General features: G+C 42.0%; 1 protein-coding gene across 1 annotated transcript in view; it reads right to left on the bottom strand.

Moving 5' to 3' along the window:
• fbn1 (fibrillin 1) overlaps positions 1–19287 on the bottom strand; it is a 69415-nt gene that overhangs the window by 2982 nt on the left and 47146 nt on the right. The window contains exons 36-64 of the mRNA XM_052063740.1: positions 18918–19040; positions 18685–18807; positions 18409–18576; positions 17774–17842; positions 17562–17687; positions 15798–15920; positions 15288–15446; positions 15139–15210; positions 14921–15046; positions 14724–14846; positions 13631–13756; positions 13432–13548; positions 13222–13347; positions 13021–13140; positions 11765–11890; positions 9485–9637; positions 9324–9386; positions 9131–9256; positions 8918–9037; positions 8504–8626; positions 7316–7447; positions 6772–6897; positions 6130–6336; positions 5826–5951; positions 5472–5594; positions 3947–4063; positions 1773–1901; positions 1560–1679; positions 29–260 (exon numbers count right to left, since the gene is read on the bottom strand). Of these exons, the coding sequence (XP_051919700.1) occupies positions 29–260; positions 1560–1679; positions 1773–1901; positions 3947–4063; positions 5472–5594; positions 5826–5951; positions 6130–6336; positions 6772–6897; positions 7316–7447; positions 8504–8626; positions 8918–9037; positions 9131–9256; positions 9324–9386; positions 9485–9637; positions 11765–11890; positions 13021–13140; positions 13222–13347; positions 13432–13548; positions 13631–13756; positions 14724–14846; positions 14921–15046; positions 15139–15210; positions 15288–15446; positions 15798–15920; positions 17562–17687; positions 17774–17842; positions 18409–18576; positions 18685–18807; positions 18918–19040 (3724 nt within the window). The remainder of the gene's footprint in view (positions 1–28; positions 261–1559; positions 1680–1772; positions 1902–3946; positions 4064–5471; positions 5595–5825; positions 5952–6129; positions 6337–6771; positions 6898–7315; positions 7448–8503; positions 8627–8917; positions 9038–9130; positions 9257–9323; positions 9387–9484; positions 9638–11764; positions 11891–13020; positions 13141–13221; positions 13348–13431; positions 13549–13630; positions 13757–14723; positions 14847–14920; positions 15047–15138; positions 15211–15287; positions 15447–15797; positions 15921–17561; positions 17688–17773; positions 17843–18408; positions 18577–18684; positions 18808–18917; positions 19041–19287) is intronic.

The raw sequence follows: 19287 nt of genomic DNA, 5'->3' as shown, positions 1-19287 counted from the left end.
AAACACAGGCCTTCACTTCACAGCATACCCTTGTCCGGCCCTGTAGTACCCGGTGGGACAACCGCAGAGGTAGCCCCCATCCGTGTTGGAGCATCCAAACTTGCAGGGGTTCTGGGTGGAGGAGCACTCGTTGACGTCTGAGCAGCCCCCGGAAGCCTGTTCGTAGTTAAAGCCGGTGGGGCAGAGGCAGCGGAAGCTCCCCAGAGTGTTGTGGCACGATGCTCCCCCGCAGATTTGACTGTTCTGACACTCGTTCTCATCTGGGTCACAGGAAGTTGAGGGGAAGTAAACAAGCACGAGGTCAGTGTACTCAAACGGGCCAAACAATAGTGGGAAAAAGTCAAATGTCAGCACTGCGTCGAGATGACTTTACAGACTTTCTGTAAATGCTCATAACCAAGATGTCAGTCTTTTGCCCACCCCCCAAAAGTTTGTGTGATGTCATGGGGAAAAGTACGATTTCCGGGTTTGCAGTAACCAAATTTACAGTCCTGTATTTTCTGCACTCGAAGGCACACCTAACAGCATTACATTTTCTCAATAGCCGACAGTGCGCCCAATGAAAAGAGCCTGTAACTCTCTTCATATTCCCCATAGAGTTGTTTCCCTGTTTGAGCTCCTATGCCATCGAGAGGTGATTATTAGCAGGAACCAATTGTAACCTAAAAGGGTTCTGCCCGACACTAATTGACATGTGCATTCGCCAACACATCACTCAAACAAACAGACATCTGCTTTGTGAGCTCCGCGCAGCCATTATGACACGAAGATAATACAACAAGCATAGTTAACTACTGACTAAACGAAGAAGGAAACAAGCTAGCTAGCTGTTTAATGCACGTGTTTGTGACCAGTTCTCATTGTTACAGTTGCAGTGGTTGTGAGGGCTGTATAAAAATAAAGCTGGAATGTATTGTATTTCCTATACAATAGGCTCATCTAGTGGATGCATAGCGCAAAAGCAGCCACTATTGTATGCGCATTAGAATGCAGTGCGCCCTATCTAGGAAAACAGGTTTAAAATAGGCCATTCATTGAGGGTGCGCCTTATAATCTGAAGCACCTTATAGTGCAGAAAATACAGGTACCGGTAGTTGTTTTGGGTGTAATTCTATTTTGGGCCACTAGATGTTAGCACAGTCTCATGTTTAAACACTGTAAATTTCCAAGAAGAGTGAGAGTGAAAACAGGAAACATTTCAAGGCTGCAGGTTCATTTTGTAATGTACAACTCTATGCGTATGACTATTGATGGATATTGTGAGAGTTCATTGTGAAAGTGTTTGTTTGGGAAAGCTGACATTTACTGTAAACGGAAGGATAGGTACACTGTTACAACGTTTGTCCAATATTTGTGTGTTATTCACCGCCTTTACTTTCTCGCTTTTAAATGTTTACTTCAAAGGTGTGTTTATGACCTTTAAAAAAGGGCAGTATTTAAATAGGTCACAGATTTCACTTTTGCAAGGGTGGTCAAGAATGTAACTGTGCAATGGGGTCAGAGGGGTTACTGCATACTGATAAGAGAAAGACAAGAGAACGAACCAGTGATTTGCTTACCCACACACTGGTTCCACTGGTAGTGCTGCAGATAACCTTGTGGACAGCTGCAGCGGTAACCACCCACTAAGTTCTGACAGCCATGCTGACACCTGTGGTTACCGTCACACTCGTCAGTGTCTTTGGGATGCAAAAAAAACATCAGAAAACGAGTCAAAACTTTTGTATTTGATCAACCGGGACTGAGACAATGCTTGCCATCTGTTTTCAGACCTTCACAGTTCTGCCCATTGGGGTCTAATGAGAATCCTCGCTGGCAGTCGCAACTGAAGCTCCCTGGAGTGTTCTGGCAAACACCATTGGCGCCGCAGAGATTCGCGTCTGTTGAGCATTCGTTGTTGTCTAACACATTCAAAAGAGGAATGGTTCGGATTAAAACAAAATAGGGCAGAAGTGCTAAATAGAACGGAATGGAAGAGAGCAGAATACGGTGGTCCGATATTCAGGCACTGGCCACAGCATTCGCTCCACCTGGACACTTTTTTTTTTTTTCGTGGAAGCACATGTACTGCATATCTTGTTGGAATTTCAGTCTTTTCATCAACCCTTCAGCTCTTTGGCAGACGGCATAACACCATATGTCACAATTTGTGATTGATATCCGTGCTGTATGTTACACATACAGTACATTTGACAATAAAGTTTATCCAATCCAATCCAACCCAATATACACTGATGCTGATATTAGCATGCAACAACTGAATGTTTTCATAATATTAATGTCACTTAAGCAACATAACTGAAAAAAATATATATTTGTAATCTTTCTGAGACGGCAAGTGGTTGCACAAGTTTGCACACCCTCTCATAACTGGAATGTGTTCAAAATGAATGATCGCATTCCAATTGTTAAATGGGAGTCAGTACACACCTGCCAACATTTAAAGTGCCCCAATTAACACCAAATAAAGTTCAGATGTTGGAGAAAGGATGTTTTTGTTTTTAGTTTTTTTTTTTTGGATTTCTGGTAGAAGACTGAAGGTTTTGAACCGTTCATAATTCCTTCCATCTTGACAAAGGCTCCAGATGCAGCTGGAGAAAAGCAAGCCGGATGCTGCCACCGCCATGCTTAACTGTAGGTGATAAGCAGTGTTGTGTTCGTGCCAAGCATACATTTTAGAATGATGGCCATAAAGTTCAACCTTGGTTTCATCCGACCTAACACATTTTTTTTCCCCACGTGTTCAGGAGATTTTGTTATACATACCGTACGTAAATTCTGTGTGGCGGGAATCTGTAGTTGTGATGTTACAGCCGATGGTTAATTTTATTGAGATGTCAGTTTCAAGAGTACAGTTATCGAAAGTTTGACCCTCAGACCATAATCAACATCTTATTGTGCATACTAGAACCAGTGACTGTGATGTAACCCTTGATTGTGAAAAATGAGTGGCTCTAAATTATGAAGAACTATTTATAGTGCTTCAAGTAGGCCATGAAAAGTGTTGATTTCCGTAATTGGGGTTAGCCTATGAGCAACTCCCGCTAATATTCAGAAACAGGTGTGTTGTGGACTCCCAGTTTCTCCAACAATTTTGTTGACAAATTAGTAACACGGGCAGCCCGGTAGTCCAGTGGTTAGCACGTCGGCTTCACAGTGCAGAGGTACCGGGTTCGATTCCAGCTCCGGCCTCCCTGTGTGGAGTTTGCATGTTCTCCCCGGGCCTGCGTGGGTTTTCTCTGGGTGCTCCGGTTTCCTCCCACATTCCGAAAACATGCGTGGCAGGCTGATTGAACACTCTAAATTGTCCCTAGTTGTGAGTGTGAGTGCGAATGGTTGTCCGTTTCTGTGTGCCCTGCGATTGGCTGGCAACCGATTCAGGGTGTCCCCCGCCTACTGCCCGAAGACAGCTGGGATTGGCTCCTGCACCCCCCGCGACCCTAGTGAGGATCAAGCGGCTCGGAAGATGAATGAATGAATGAATGAAATTAGTAACACACTACTATGTATGTGTCATACGCTGTCATCGGTTATTCCATCGTATACTTCGGACTGAGAGCTCTTTGCCTCTGGATGGATATGAGGTCATGGGAGCTGCTTTATGGTCTGGAAAAAAGCTTGTGGTTGTCAGGACAATCGATTGCTGAGTTCCATAACAAAGACTCCCGACGCCGCGCTACTACAAATGAGTATAGTCTAATAAGATAAGTGTGACATCAAAGAGGGTTCACTGAAGACGATTACGACGCATGCTTGAGGATACAAGAAGGGACGCCGGGAAGGGGGACAACATGTGCGTACGGGCTACAGGAAGTCACAAGCGCCTCATGACTCAACATGTTTATCCTGCTCATCCCTTTAAGGTATACACAGACACAAGAGCACTTCCGAGGACAGACATATTTACATGTGGAGGTCAATTCATGTTCTGCTTGTGTTCATTTACCAATACAGGCAGTGTGATGCTGGGTAAAGCCAGGGGGACACTTGCAGGTGAAGCCGCCGATGGTGTTGACACACAAGAATTGACAGTTGTGCTGTTTTGTCGAGCACTCATCCAAGTCTGGAAAGGAAGCGGGAGACATGACATCATCGTCGTTAAAGACTAGTGTGAGATGATTGCACGCACAACTGTATGGGGGGGGCTTCTCATTTGTGGGAGTCCAATTCCAGTCCATCTACAGTCAGTGACCTACAAGTGAACTGCAAATGAACCTGACGGCAGAAAAAAGGGGCAGTGGCGGTCCAAGCTTGAGTAGTGCCAAAAACGAGTGAACATTAGCTCCTCAGCTCATCGATCAATGAAAATGTCAATTTTCCTTGATGATGATGATGACCTCTCAATTTGTTTAGTAGGATAATCCTTAAAGATCTAAACACCCTTCCTTAGAAGAGCTGTAGATTTTCCATACAAAGGTCAGTGAGTTACATGCCGTGGCACCATGGGAAACCATTTCATGACTTGCCAGGGCTATTATCATTTTGGAATTTTAATTCCAGTTAGTTTCAGTGAGTTTTATTTTTTTATTGAGTTAGTTTTCAATCTCAGGTTTAGGGGATTTTTTCGTTTTGTTTTGTTTATTTTATTGTTGCTATTAGTTTTGTGTCAGAAAATTTTGAATAACAATACGTACAGTGCTGCTTCTAAAAGTTGAGTTGAATGCATGCACACACCCTAATTAAAAAAAGCTAGAATGCCTTTTTTGCTGTGTATGTATATATATATATATATATATATATATATATATATATATATATATATATTGAATGTATATACACACATATATACACATTGTACACACACACACACACACACACACGTTAGAGGACTAAGAGGACTACAATTCCCAGACGACTGTTTTACTGTCTGTTCTTCCAGCTAACGATCATGCAGCAATTTCAAAATAAATACCGGTACCTTTAAAATCAACCACAAAGGCTCCTCTATTAAATTAATAGCCAAAGACAAAAAAAGAATTACATTTTGGCTTTAGTTATCATTAGTTTTTTAAATGTAAAAGGTATTTTCATTTACCGGTAGTTATCGTTTTTTAAAAAGCATTTTTTAAAGCTTTTTTTTGTTAACAAAGACGTTTTTTTTCCCAATTTTGTTGGAATTATTTTGTCCAATTTCATTACCTCAAATAACCTTGGTGCACATTGTACATATCAAAAAGCGCCACTGCACAAAGGGGCACAATGGGGGTAGGGGAGCTCAAGTTTGAATAATACAGATAAGCGAAGCCATAAACACTGATGAGGATTTAGTTTTAGGCACTAAAACAAGCCTGATAAATAGAAGATTTGGGTGCATGTTGTGATTAAATGCAAGCACGCAGACGGCCCAGAATAGAACAAGCATTATACTGGGAGGGGGCCAGTTCTACTCAGCAGTGCTGCGGGTCCAACCTGGAAACAGTTGAGGGCAGCTGCTATATTAGAGGTTCTTTTGCTGTGTGTGCGCGTGTCACCTCTGCAGCTCTTTCCATCTTCCTGTAGAATGTATCCACGGGGGCAGGAACATAGATATCCACCCTCTGTGTTCTTACAAATGAAGTTACAAGGCTTTGGTGCCTGTATGCACTCATCCACATCTACAATGAAACATAACAGTGAGACACTACTTGATCTTTTCGACAAATACCGTATACCGTGAAAGCCGATGAGATCAGCAGACTCGGGCTGTATTTCTCAGGTGCGTGTGTGAGCTATCTAGCCGTGTGGTTTTAGCCCTTCCCAATGTAGCAGGGACGTAAACAAGAGGTCGGGACGGCAAGAAACCAGTCCATTAAATGAAGTGAGATGGCTGTGAACTGTAGGCTTACCCACACACTGAGAGCCAGTGATGTCTGTGGTGTAGCCGGGTTTGCAGACACAGCTGTACGAGCCAAGATTGTTGACACACTGGCCGTGCTTGCACAAGTTCCCGATCACACGGCACTCGTCAATATCTGAACAGAAGCGTTCATGTTAACAAAATGAAACAGAATAGTGTCAGCGTCTTTGAGTCTTTCGTGTCTCATTGTTAAAGCGTTAAAGTGACAGAGCGGTTACTTGGGAACTCCATGCCGTTTGTTCTTAAGGCTTCGATTCATTTGACAGATTATTTCACTCGAAATTCTCGAATACCTCTGCCATCAGTGGTGTATCCATGTCCCAGAGGGCACATTTTCTTGAAGTGGGTGGTCCCAGGGAGTGGACAAAGCTCACAGTTGTTGCCCCAGCCCCTGCCCCCATCACAGCAACACTCCGACTTGGTCACCGTGTTTCTGTTACTGGATGTCATCTGACACAGAGTAGTCAGGACCTCAGTGAAACAGAAGCCCACGCGGTTATCTAGATGTCGGGAGACACGGGGAAGGGAACGTGAGAGCGAGACAAGCAAAGAGGTGGCTAATGGGAAGCAGACAAAGCCACCCAGACAGCACCAGACGTGAGGAGATAACCCACGCGCACAATCACTAATGTCTGTCAGAAGCCAGATAGCAACTGAGACCTCGGTTTCCCTGGAGTGTTTCTCACTGGCTTCAGTACATCACTTTGATTCTGAAGTATATATTTAGATTAGGAAGGAAGCCTGTGAAACAATTTCCTTTATCTTGACAGTTACAAACACGTGGTTATTAACGAGATGGGAAAGTGCCCCAAGTGGGCTAAAAATCGATAAGAAAGCTGCACGACCATTTTCATCCACGTTGAACAAATGTAACATCAACTGTTTGTCCAGTTTGAACGTGTACAGATTTAGGTGCATATGGTGCACACACTTACCAATACATTCCGTCTGTGTGGGGTTAGCTATGAATCCCTGGTCACACTTGCAGCGATAGCTTCCCACCGTGTTCTCACAACGGCCATTCTTACAGATGCCCGGTTTGGCTGTACATTCGTTCAGATCTGAAGCGAACACACAAAAGAAGAACAAATGCCTTCATTATAAATGTTCACCGTCAGGACCCAACTGCATGACATCATACATGCAAGCATTTTGTTTGGGAAGAAATTGTCGAAACAAATGTAAAAATGTAGCTGTTTCAATTTGATATTGCTTTTACAGATACAGAGTGCAACGCAATGTGTTTTTAAAACCAACCTTGAAGGTATGGCTAAAAGTGGGCATTTCCATTTACTTTACTCTCTTGTTTTTAAACACTCTAAAAGTCTAAATAAAGCCCAAACAAATGTCTAGTTTCATAAAGAAGAAGAAGAAGAATTATGCATCTGATTTATAAGGCGCTTGAAATATACAATCTACACTTCTTGGGGTCTAATGCCACAATAAAGAACAATGAGCAATAGGTTTCAACAGTCTTACCTATGCAGCCATCTCCACCCGGGTGGCGCGTGTATCCAGGTGCGCAGATACACATAAAGGTACCTATAAGGTTCTTGCAGGTCATTCCTCTGCTGGCACAATCATCTAGACCGTCTTCACATTCATTTTGGTCTGCAAGACAAACATACTATGCATTTTCAACGATAGAAATAACAGCATGTACCTACAGTCTAATTTGCTGGCATTGGGCCGGAACCTCCTATGTCTCAATCTGGTCAATCTCACATTTTTTCCACATACCGTCTATTTATTTATCACAAATTATTGATATTCAAATTTTCAAACTTTTCCGCAAATGTTGTTAGACTTATTAGCTTTGAATGTTTCTGCTTCTTTCCCGATGTAGCTACTCTTTGCCATGCTGTCTACTTTGCCGTTACCTGTATTTTCTGACATTGACTATCATATGTACATGCATGTAAATGCCAAAAGATTAGAAAAGTTTAATGACTTAATACTGCTTGTGTGAAGTCCTCTTGTACGTTTGGTTTCCCATTCGTGATGTCACATCAATTTGTGTTATTTAGGCTTCTGCTCGCAAATACGACTGACTAATGAGTCTCACGTAAAGGTGATTTGTATCCATCCAAACATCCATGTGGTGGATAGTTTAACTAGTGAATATTGTCATCGATGTACCATGAATTCATGATTAAATACATCCTAGATGGGTGGTGTTGATGCTTTATGATCCTCTCCGTTTTGAGTGCTTCGTCACCAGCTGGCCATCAATTATTTGGGCATTTTCACTATTCATTGCAGAGCAATTCATCTGTTAATTGCTATATGCACACAGAGCCCCAATATGGTCTCCATTAATCTGCTCAATATGACACTGGCATGGAAAAGGAGTTGAATATCGGCAAGTAGTAAGAGAGGTGGTGGTCTGGTTGGAGCTGGGATATAAACAATGACGCTATAGACATTGAGAGGTTCCTTCTGTCTCGGCGCTTCCCTCCAAATGCAATGGTTGTCATGGTCCCCGCGCCATCCGAGACAGTGGAGGTGCAAACAGTGACTCATCTGGTTACATTTCCTCAGACTTTAAAAAGGCTTGAGGAAATAGTTATGCAACTTCACGAGGAGTGTATATAAAGTATTTTATGTGAAATGGTGTGTGACTAAAAGAGCTGTGTTTCGGACTGCTTAGTCCTGGAGTTGTAGTACCTTTACACATTCTCTTGTCTTCACGCAGCACATATCCTGTTGGACATTTACACTCATAGGAACCCACTACATTAACACAGCGAAATGCACACAGCAGAGGATTCTGAGCACACTCGTTGATGTCTGGAAGAGAGCACAAAAAAAATTAAAATGAAAAAATTACAGAAGTCCAGTGGTAACAAGATAAATGATATGCTAAAAACGGACAATAAAGTAGGCTGCTTGAAAAAAAAAAAGAAAATGATCAGATATGGACATTATTGAAATCAAAATCTTAGGTTTGAACCAAATCATATGTATAATTTGCGACAAATTAATAACTTTAGGTGTGACAAATTAGATTAATCTTTCTGAAGTTGGTTCAAAGTATCTTTTTTTTTTTGAGGTTAGAAAAACAGACTAAATTTCACACACCTTCGCAGGTCATCATCGGACCAGGCTCAAAGCCTTCCTCACATGCACACTCAAAGCCTCCGATGACATTTGTGCAAGTGCCGTTTCCGCAGGGGTTACCGATGTCGCACTCATCAATGTCTGAAATGGACATGCATATTGAATGCATGTTAATATCGGCCCATGCAGGAAAGAAAGCGAGTGACAATGGACAATAAGAGACACTTCACTTGCCTACACAATTGAATGTAAATGCGGTGATGTCAAGTTGGTACCCCATTTGACATTCACAGCGGAAAGATCCGTCTGTGTTGATGCACTGGCCGTTTTCACAGGGGTTGTTGACACACTCATCAATATCTAAGAGGGAAGAAAAGTTAATGTGATACGTCAGAGGATAAAGATTCATGGGAGATAACACTCATACCTTTCGTAAGCTCATCGATCCCACGCTCATATCCCTTATTTCTACAGAGAAGGGGATACACCTCTGCAACATACCACACAATTCATGAGTACCAAAACATGTCTTGTATGAATCTGCATGCCTGTCAGGGTGTTCTTTTGGCCCGTGTGATGGAAACCTACCTTCTTTCTTGTTAGGGCAGATTTCACAGGGATCTCCCCAGCCTTGACCCGGCATTCCGGTACAGCAGCATTCTTCCTTGGAAGTGTTCTGAGGCTTTGGAACCTGGCATCGTCCATTTTCAAACCTTGTATAGCAGTAGCTGACGCGTACATCTAAACATTGGCAAACACATGAAATGGAACAATAGAGGAGAAAACAATGAGACAAACAGATCACACAGTTTGAAACAGTAAGACAGGCCAAAATATTTTGAAGTAAGTCTAAGGATATGCTCAAAGCTAAGTGGGTGGTACTGTGAGTTTAATGCGTTCTGTTACCAAGCTCCTAAATCAGTTTACTTGCATATTAAATCAATATTCCCCAATGATATTCCGCGAATCTATTCAACCCTTTGCAAACCCTCAGATTTTTGGGGGGAATGTAATATAAAAATAGCACACTGTGTTGCATGAAATCACAATACAAAAAACAATGCGAATGAATAAACTCTTTTTATAAAGAGTATACTGTAAAGTGGAACCCGCTGGAGTCAAAATGACTCTGCATCAGATTGAACAGATTCCAAATTTGCCGGACTTTGTTGTCTGTCCGTGAATTGAAATACAAGGACATCAACAATTGTTAGCATTCGCTGAGCATGACAAAAAAAGTGAACTTGATTCAATCAAATATTATTGCGTAGTAAGAATCTCGCTGTACAACATTTCTACTGTCCGTCAATGCTTAATTGAAGTGAAATTACTGATGGGTGATTTTTACTTCACACTTACGTAACGGATTTCAATAGAACATTGTAGTGAGTGACAGAGTATTACAGTTCGGTGAGGAGGAATGTTTTTAGAACCACTGTGCCATCAAAGGAATTGTCCAATGTGTTTATACGGCTTTTGTCAGGTTTAAGGTTAAATATCATTCATTATGACTCTTGAACCCAGAAGTTGTCTGATCACAAATTAGGTTAACAAGAACTCCACTAAACCTTTGCCATACGGACTTACTGAATGAACACGTTTTTCCATAAAATTGTTCCTGTGAGAGTTTAAAGTTTAAATTTGAAGCTTAATAAGAATGTCAAAGGGAGTTGTTTTGTTGTTGTTTTTGCTTTATGGTAAAATGCTTGACACGACTTGGGGAGGTTGGCAAATGGAGAGGATTGTGAGGACTCTTGTTCTTCTTGGCTCTTACTTGTAATGAGAAGCACATGGTCACATTCTCCTGCTAGCTCTTCACCCAACTGCACAAATAAGTGTCTTGACCACCACAGACCGCGCCCGCCCGCGCGCGCACGCACACACACGCGCGCACACACACGCACACACACACACGCGCGTGCACCTGGCGAGGACATGAACACCTGGTGCTGTGTACACAGCGACTTCGTCTACTTGCTGTGCTCCACAAAACCAATCCTTGTGCACAGATGTTATGTGCAAAATTATAAACACGGACAAAGCACTGCTTTACATCAATGACAGATGGTATCACAAGAATAACATCAATGACACCAAAGACTTAGAAAACGTCATGAAATATAACTGATGTGACGCCAATAGGAAAGCTACACAGGGTGTCTCAAAAGTCACAACATTGATACATTCATTTCATATCGTCTTCATTTCGGGTATCGTTTGGACGGACATGAGACCATTAGCATTTGACAGCTGAGGCTTTGCAATGTCTGTAAGCACATCATTCCTTTTCCCACGATTCACCAATTAACATTGGAACAGTGCTGCAAATTTGTACGTTTGTAGTAGATAAAATATCAAATTCCGATGGCCACACATCAGCCTGAACGATACCCGAAACAAAATACATGTGTCGTGACTTCTTGGACAGTGTCGCTTTTTCCATTCTTTGCATGTCAATCATCCTTTTTGACAAAAGCAACCCTTAAACAATTGTGACAGGATTCCTCCTTGATCTCATTTATTGCCCGTGTTTCTCACCCTCCACCCTGCTGCGCTAATTCATCCTCCGCCCTTCGGCCAAGCACGATTGACGCAAGGGAGAGGGGTGAAATGCAGACTTTAATCCGCCACCTCAGAACAGGTGATCTCATCGCTTGAGTGTTTCAAAGGAACTCCCTAATAGTGGACTCGCCGCAGCCCCCACCCAAGCCCGAAACACGCAAACGCAATACATAAACACACACATGCGCGAGTGAGGAGTAGGACGGCGGTCGGTCCAGAGGGATAAAGCTAATACAGACAAAGGCTTGCGCCCCATCTATTGCATCGTTTCAAAATACTGTCGTCTTGTTTCTCTCACATACTTACCTAAACATCTGCGTCCCGAGGCAGACAGTTGGAAGCCCTCGGGGCATAAGCAAGTGAAGCTTCCCTCTGTGTTGGAGCAGGTTCCGAACATGCAGATCTCAGGCGACTGCAAACACTCATCAATGTCTGGTAAATAAAGAAAATCAAATCAGAATCAGCACAGAAGTTCCCCTTGGCGCTTGTTTTGTTTCTTCCGCTGTGTCAGGGTTAATGGCGATGAAGTCAAATCGTCAGTAAATCAGTTTAGTCAAATACAGTCTGTGATTTCTGAACAGAGCATGACAGGGGAATAACCTTGCTGTCATGCGTGCCGTCATAAAATGACCAGCTGCTTCTCTTAGTGATGTTCAGCATTTAGGACTGCTTCTCCCCGCTTCCAAAAACAGAGCCCTTTGTAGGAATGTGTTGAAGTCTGCCGAATATCTCTTCATCAGCACCACTACATAAACAATCCAAGCATTCTAGCTTGGGCCCACTCCCACGTGTGAGAAGGAGAAGAGAAAGAGGAATGGATGGCGAGCAGCACAGGCAAAACTTTGTTCTCATCGACTAGGAACCTACTAGAAATCAAAAAGGAAGAAAACTGACAAATTTGGGGGGGGGATACTTTAAAAAATCATTTTTTTTTCTTTTTAATTCAGGGAATTTATTTATTCTGTAAGCAAAGAAATTATGGTTCGATATTTTGGTAAATTTAGGCGAAATTTTCAACGTTGTTTTTTTAACTTCTTTCACCGCTGTGGATGTTTATAGTCATCATCGGGAATCCAATTGGTAAATGTTCGTCATGTACGTTTTTCAATGAGTGGGAATGGAAAAGGGTCTTGCCTGTGAAGTTCATAGTAGTAACAAACTGTAACAACTAACAGATCCCTGTGGATAGAGGAGTTGCATTGCATTGGCAAAACAAAATGTTTAAAATGAATTATTTCCAATATTTTCCATCTTAACCTCCCAAGGAAATGTACCTGAAATTTCCCACAAATGTTCCACCCGTTTGCAGCCCATTGCATATCCATGACATGAGTTGTTCAGCATTTACCCCTGCACCAAGCAAAAAGTGTAAGGCAGCCATTTCTGTTTGGGCCTGTAGTTTAATGTACGTTTGTATATTACAAGCATAAAACCAAAAACTATGTTCCAATATCTGCAAAACTTAGCGAAGGGATATGGAATGGAAGAAAGCATTTTGGTGAGGATCTGGACAGGCCTCAGCACTGGTGCGATGCTTCTGCCTGCTTTCATTTTAAGATTACCTTTGCAGGTTTCTGCATGGAGATAATATCCAGGTGGGCAAATGCATCTGTACGAGCCATCCAGATTCAAACAAGTGCCAACGCCGCATGTGCCAGGATTTACGACACATTCATTTATATCTGAGAAGAAAGGGAGCAGTTTTAAATTCGTACATCATACAGTACAGTACAGTACAGTTGGAAATAGCAAAACTTTCTTACCAACGCACAGTCTTTTGTCTGGCGAAAGTTCATAGCCATCGTTGCACACACACAGGTAGTTGCCCACGGTGTTCACACATTGTCCGTTACGACAAGGAGCCCTCTGGCTCGAGCACTCATCAATGTCTTAACACAACACAAAACAAATTTGTTCATTACCTTTAAAACACATGCTGCGGTTCTCATGTCCTTTGCATGCATGTACAGTACCTATACAATCACTGTTGGGTGAATTCTGGAATCCGGGGTAGCAGAGACAGTTGTACGAGCCTACGGTGTTCTTACAGGTCCCGTTGCCGCAGGGTTGTCGCTCACACTCGTCCATGTCTAAAAATGTCATTTTAAGATCAAACGGGCTAGCGTTCACATGTAAGCAGAACAACAATGGCAGGGTAAAAATATGTCTTACCAACACACATTGACTGATCCCGGGTTGTTTTAAACCCATTGGGGCAGATGCATCGGAAGCTCCCCTGCATGTCGATGCACTGACCAGGATTGCAAACACCGGCGTTCTCGACACATTCATTACGATCTGAGGAAAAGACAAACAATCTCATACATAGACCCGGTAAATTCAAGAATTTTCAGCAATTGCATGTGTTTTTACAGTATACAGGGAAGTCCGAATTCAGAGTTACACGCCTTCAGTGGACCATGACACTGTGCCACAACAAGCCGGGTAAGCTGGCACTGAGGTCTTCTTGAAAAGGTGAAGCGAAAGAGCAAACGGCAGAGAGCATATACGCCTTTGGTATTCTTGTATGCTCTGTGTGCATTGCTGCTTCATGTGTGGTAAAGTAGTAGCTCAAAGCTTGAAATTTACCAGAACATCTTTGCTAGTTCCCAGGACCTCGTCTATGAAGTTTTACATTATACGTTAGCATTAAGCTAGTGGACTTTGGTTGAATGAAATGATATGGTTGGAAGAAAATGTTGGTATGTAAACATACAATGTTTCATTCTCTTTTGTTGTATGACTTGGTTTGACAGTAAACCTCAACTGGGAATGACAAATAAACAGCTTAATGACATCTGGCATTGCCTCTTATTTGAAGGGCACTTCAACACTTTTAAATGTTGAAAGTATTTTTTCAAACTAAGTTTGAAAGAATTGCGGGGAGGTAAAACCATCCAAAAATGACATAGTCAACCTATTTTGCTGATTTTCACCTATTGCAGTTGGGTTCAAAATCTATCCCCTGCGACAAACAGTGGATGCCTGTTTATATTCTACTTATTGTTTAAATTGTGCATGGCATTAATGTAATAATTCCGCACCACTAACGCGATAATCCATGTTATGTACAATGTCATCTACAAACGAGTGTCTGGCAAGAGCAGCTTCAGCTTCAACCAGTGCCCTCTCTGTTGTTTACATTTCTACAGTTACTACCAGAGCTTTAGAGTATTTCCTGACAGATCAGGAGTCATCGGAACCACTGTAAATTGAGTGTCAAAGCTACATTCAAAACACCTAGTCATGGAAGGACATACTGTACCTAGGCATTGTCCCGTCGGGCTGAGGCGATATCCAGGTTTGCACTCGCAGCGGTAGCTCCCAGGCATGTTTAAGCAGGCTGCATTCTGTTGGCACACAGGCCCATTCTGACACTCATCGATATCTAAGAACAGGAGGAGAGGATTTTGTATTAACTTGAGTTGACAACAAGAAAAGGAAATTCGTTCAATCTTGTACCTTCACAAACCAGTAGCTTGTCATTGTAGATGAAGCCGATGGGGCACTCGCACCTGAAGCTACCGATCATGTTGATGCATACACCATTCTCACACACGCCTGGGATTTCCCGACACTCGTCAATATCTAGTGCAAAGGAGCAAGAGCAATATTGAATGCAAAATAGCTTGTAAGCAAAGTCAGTAAACGTGGCTCATTGGTCGTCAGTCAACTTTTACCGATAACTCTTCCAGTAGTGATGTCGATATAATATCCTGGTCTCTCACTGCCGCACAGGTTGGCAAACTCATCTAAGCGGAGACAAATTCACTTTTGTTTCACCCATTCTTTGATATGTTTGTGAGTGTGTGAGTATATGGGACCTCACCGCTGCTGGGCACAGGACACTGCTCACAGGGTTTATTCCACGCACGGCCAATGTTGTAGGCACAGCAGCACTTCTTTTTGGTCATGTTGAAGGTTAGCTCTCCGTCACATGTTCTGTTGTCGGAATAAAAGTTCCTGTAGCAATAGCTCTTCCTCATATCTGGAAGTGATTACAAAATAGAAATTGATTGCTGCAATCAAGTTGATTGTCAAAGTAAACATAAAACAAAGGGAATTACACTTTGTGTAGTTAAAACAACCACATACCTTTGCCTTTAAGGATGCAGGTTTATTGCTAACACACAATGGGAAATGAAATACAAGGGCTAAGGAATAGCATTTAAGTGACGGCATTACAAGGCCTTCAGCAACGGATATTTGAACACAAACTGTGTTTTGAGATGTGTTTTGAATTACACGAGTATACTGTATCTCAAGTGTCTGATAGTGTCATTGTTGAATTTAAAGTGACAAATAAACTCCTTGAGGACTTCATATATATCAGACATACCCATGCAATTGTTGCCTCCATTGACTTGCATGTAGTCCACGGGGCAGATGCAGGTGTAGTTTCCAATGGTGTTGTAACACTGGCCAGGCCCACAAATACCTGGACGCTCGCACTCGTTGATATCTGCTCACACAAAAAGATTATTCGATTCACATTATTCACTCATAACTTGCACTGTCGGAAAGTATTTGCCCAAAGTATTTAACAAAGTAACCATTTTATGACAGCGTTTTTTGATACTCTGCATTCAGGTTTCCAAATGAAATGAGTGGTTCAATCCAATGAACACATATTTTACTTATTTATACACATTTTTAAATTTAAGGAAAGATTCATTTCAAAGCTATGCTACATCTGTGTTCTATTTTTAAGACAGTGTGGTTTTACCAAAAGACTGAGTGCCTGTCCCGGCAGTATTAATAAAAGTCCAGAATAAAAGTCCAGGAGATTGATTGTGCGTTTGTGAAAAACATTTGTGGTTCCAGAGAGAGATAAGTGAAATCGGATCATTTGTGAGTTCGAATGGGCGTGGGAATAAAGATTTTTTTAAAAAAAGAAACGTGATAACTACACCTCAGTAAATGTCTATTTGTGGTTGACTCAAAGCTACAATGGACTAACCCCATGAGCACAACAAAATCTCACCCAGTTGACAACCGTCCAAACTTTACAATGCAGGGAATGAATGTACAGTATTGGGCAACAATAGCATCCCTTTGGCCTTTTTAACAACTCATCATAAAGGACTTAAACAAGACTCAGAGTTAACATTTTCGCGCTTCATGCTGTGGTCAAGAATTCTTATATTGATACGTTATTAAAAAAAATACATAGGAGTCATTGTGACTACTACCGAGTTCGAACATCAGTCCTTGCAGGTCAGTTTTAGTTGTCTTGCATGAATGAATTCAGAAAGGTAAAAGAGAATACTGTAAAAGAGAGAACATAGTGTCTGACGTCATTAAAATTCAATGTATGTCATTCAATGTTGTTGCGCCTTTAGAACAGTGCTGGTTGTAGTTTTTATCTCCTACTGCCTTGCTAAAGGGTTTTATTACTATTGGTCTGCCCAAACGTCGTCTGATATTTTTACACATTATTCAAATTTTGAAAATAGATTGAGAGCAAATGTTTTACCTTTCTTGAACACTCAAATGTCTTCCCTTATTTTGAGGGAGCCAAGTGGCATTATGGTGGCTCAAAATTGATTGTCCGGATGTTTTTTTAAGACAATGAGTGAACATACTGTATATAGGTTATATAAATGTGGGTAAGCCTGTTTAGTTCAATAACTGTACGACTGCAGTGCACAAGGAACTGGTCAGCCTCTGAGGAAAGTGCAAGCAGATTCATTTCCGCATATTACACGGTTTTGGAAGTTAGTTTTTGATCGATTGCATCATTCATGGTTGCTGCACCTTTCAAAAAGACATTTAAGAAGAAGAGATAACCACAGTCGTTTGCTTTTGTGAAGTATGACTGTGATGTTGGACGTCTAGTGCTGGTGGACATGTCTTAAACTTTTAATCAATGGCAACATTATATATTAGCATTTTTTAAAACATGTTTAAGTAGGGACTGAACAGTATTTTGGGACAGTGTTGTACAGTATTGGTGTTGATGTGCATCAGTATATGACAGCAATACAAAGTAATGTGGTAACTCAAGCAAGATGTTTTGGGGGTTTTGGGGGTTGGATTTCCCAATAAAGTTATTTTGGAGATGCCTGACGATATGTCTGTTGGGTGCATCATCATTCAATACCTTCACAGACTCTGGTCTCTTGGTTGAGTGCAAATCCTCTTGGACATTCACACTGAAAGCTCCCAAAGGTGTTGATGCACTCTCCTCCCTGACACAAGCCTGGCAGTTCCTGACATTCATTGATGTCTGTCAGAGAAAAAAAAAATCAAACATCACAATGAGGGTGTCATTTCCGTGTAGGAGTCATTCAAGGTCAAATGTTTGCATCTGACCTTCTAAGATGACAGTGATGGGGTTCGGTCTGAAGCCTTCACCACCTGGACACAGGGTCTTATACTCGGCTGTGGGGAGCAAGGACAAATCATAAAAAAACATCAACAAATCTATAGGAAGGTCATCTGGTGGAGCTTTGTTCCTGCGAAACATAGATGGGAGTGCATAGAAAGCATTTCTTATAAGGTTTCTGACCATATGCTAGCAATTTTCATGCGAGTTGCACAAGGCGCTCTCATTTTATCAGTCACATCAATTATGGTAAACACACATATACACACTCAGCAGTCAGTCTGAAACATGAATGCTGGCAGTGTACTGCATGACAACATTTATCCAAGCCTGACATTTCTGCTGACAGGAACAATAACAGGAAATGACTTGGAGTGATTCAAGGGTTCTCACGAGCAAATTGGTTCATTTCCTGTGAGTAATCATACAAAACAGCTCACTGTCACTCTTCACAGTCTGTAGGCTCACACACTCATTTTTTCTTGTTTATAGGGGGTTGACATGCTCGCTGCAATTCCACAAGCTGAGGAAAACTTCAAACGACCTCACGGTACAATAAATTTGCAATACGAAGAGACAAGTACAACACACGTCACGTCAAAGAAAATACTTGTTGACTCACTGTAGTTGAGAGACGGGCATAATTCACACGGGTTCCCCCAAGCATGGCCCTGCGAACAGCAACAAGATGCCTTAGAAACACCAACTCCGATCTCATTAGAGCAGTCCAAACTCTCAGATGAGTCTCCTCTGGGATGCACATCCAGGTAGCAACTTCCAGAGCGAGTATCTGTGTGTGTAAAAAAAACAACATTAGTGTATTTTCCACCCCCCCCATCCACCTCTGTATGTTGTTAGGAACTAATCATGAACATGTACAGGATCTATTGCATCTCACCTACGCATCCCACTCGGGTTGGATTAAGCTCAAAATCTGGGGGGCAGTTACAATGGTAGCTTCCAGGGATGTTAACGCAAATCCCATTAATGCAAATGGTTGGGTCTGCACATTCATTGATATCTGAGAAAAAATGAAAAAAAATCCCAAGTGTAATTTCCATACAAATACATGAGCACAATATATTTTGTCGACAAACTTTTCTCAGGAACAATTGGCAATGGTCATCAGACCTGTGCAGTTGCCTCCACTCCTGTCCAGTTCGTAACCAATGCTACATTCACATCTGAAAAGGCCTGGAATGTTCTTGCAACGCCCATTGACACAGATGTCAGCAAAGGTACATTCGTCAATATCTGTGAAATAGACAGGGAGAGGAAGAATGAAATAATGAAGACGTGGTACAAGAGAGAAGTTGGGGGGGCAGGCCCAGGGCTGAGGGATTATGGGATCATGGGTGGAAAATTGCCAGCTTGCTAGAGGAAGTGAAGGCTTCACTCTCCAGTTTGACACTTTTTGGGGTGGGGGAGAAAAAAATGGCATGACATCTCAAGACTGATACACACATAAAGTATACGAGGTGTGTCAGAAAAGTTCCAGGAC

Source organism: Hippocampus zosterae, chromosome 4 (genome assembly GCF_025434085.1).
Source record: "Hippocampus zosterae strain Florida chromosome 4, ASM2543408v3, whole genome shotgun sequence".
Taxonomy (NCBI): domain Eukaryota; kingdom Metazoa; phylum Chordata; class Actinopteri; order Syngnathiformes; family Syngnathidae; genus Hippocampus; species Hippocampus zosterae.
The sequence above is the reverse complement of the archived record's forward strand: the minus strand, read 5'-3'. Positions and strand labels throughout refer to the sequence as shown.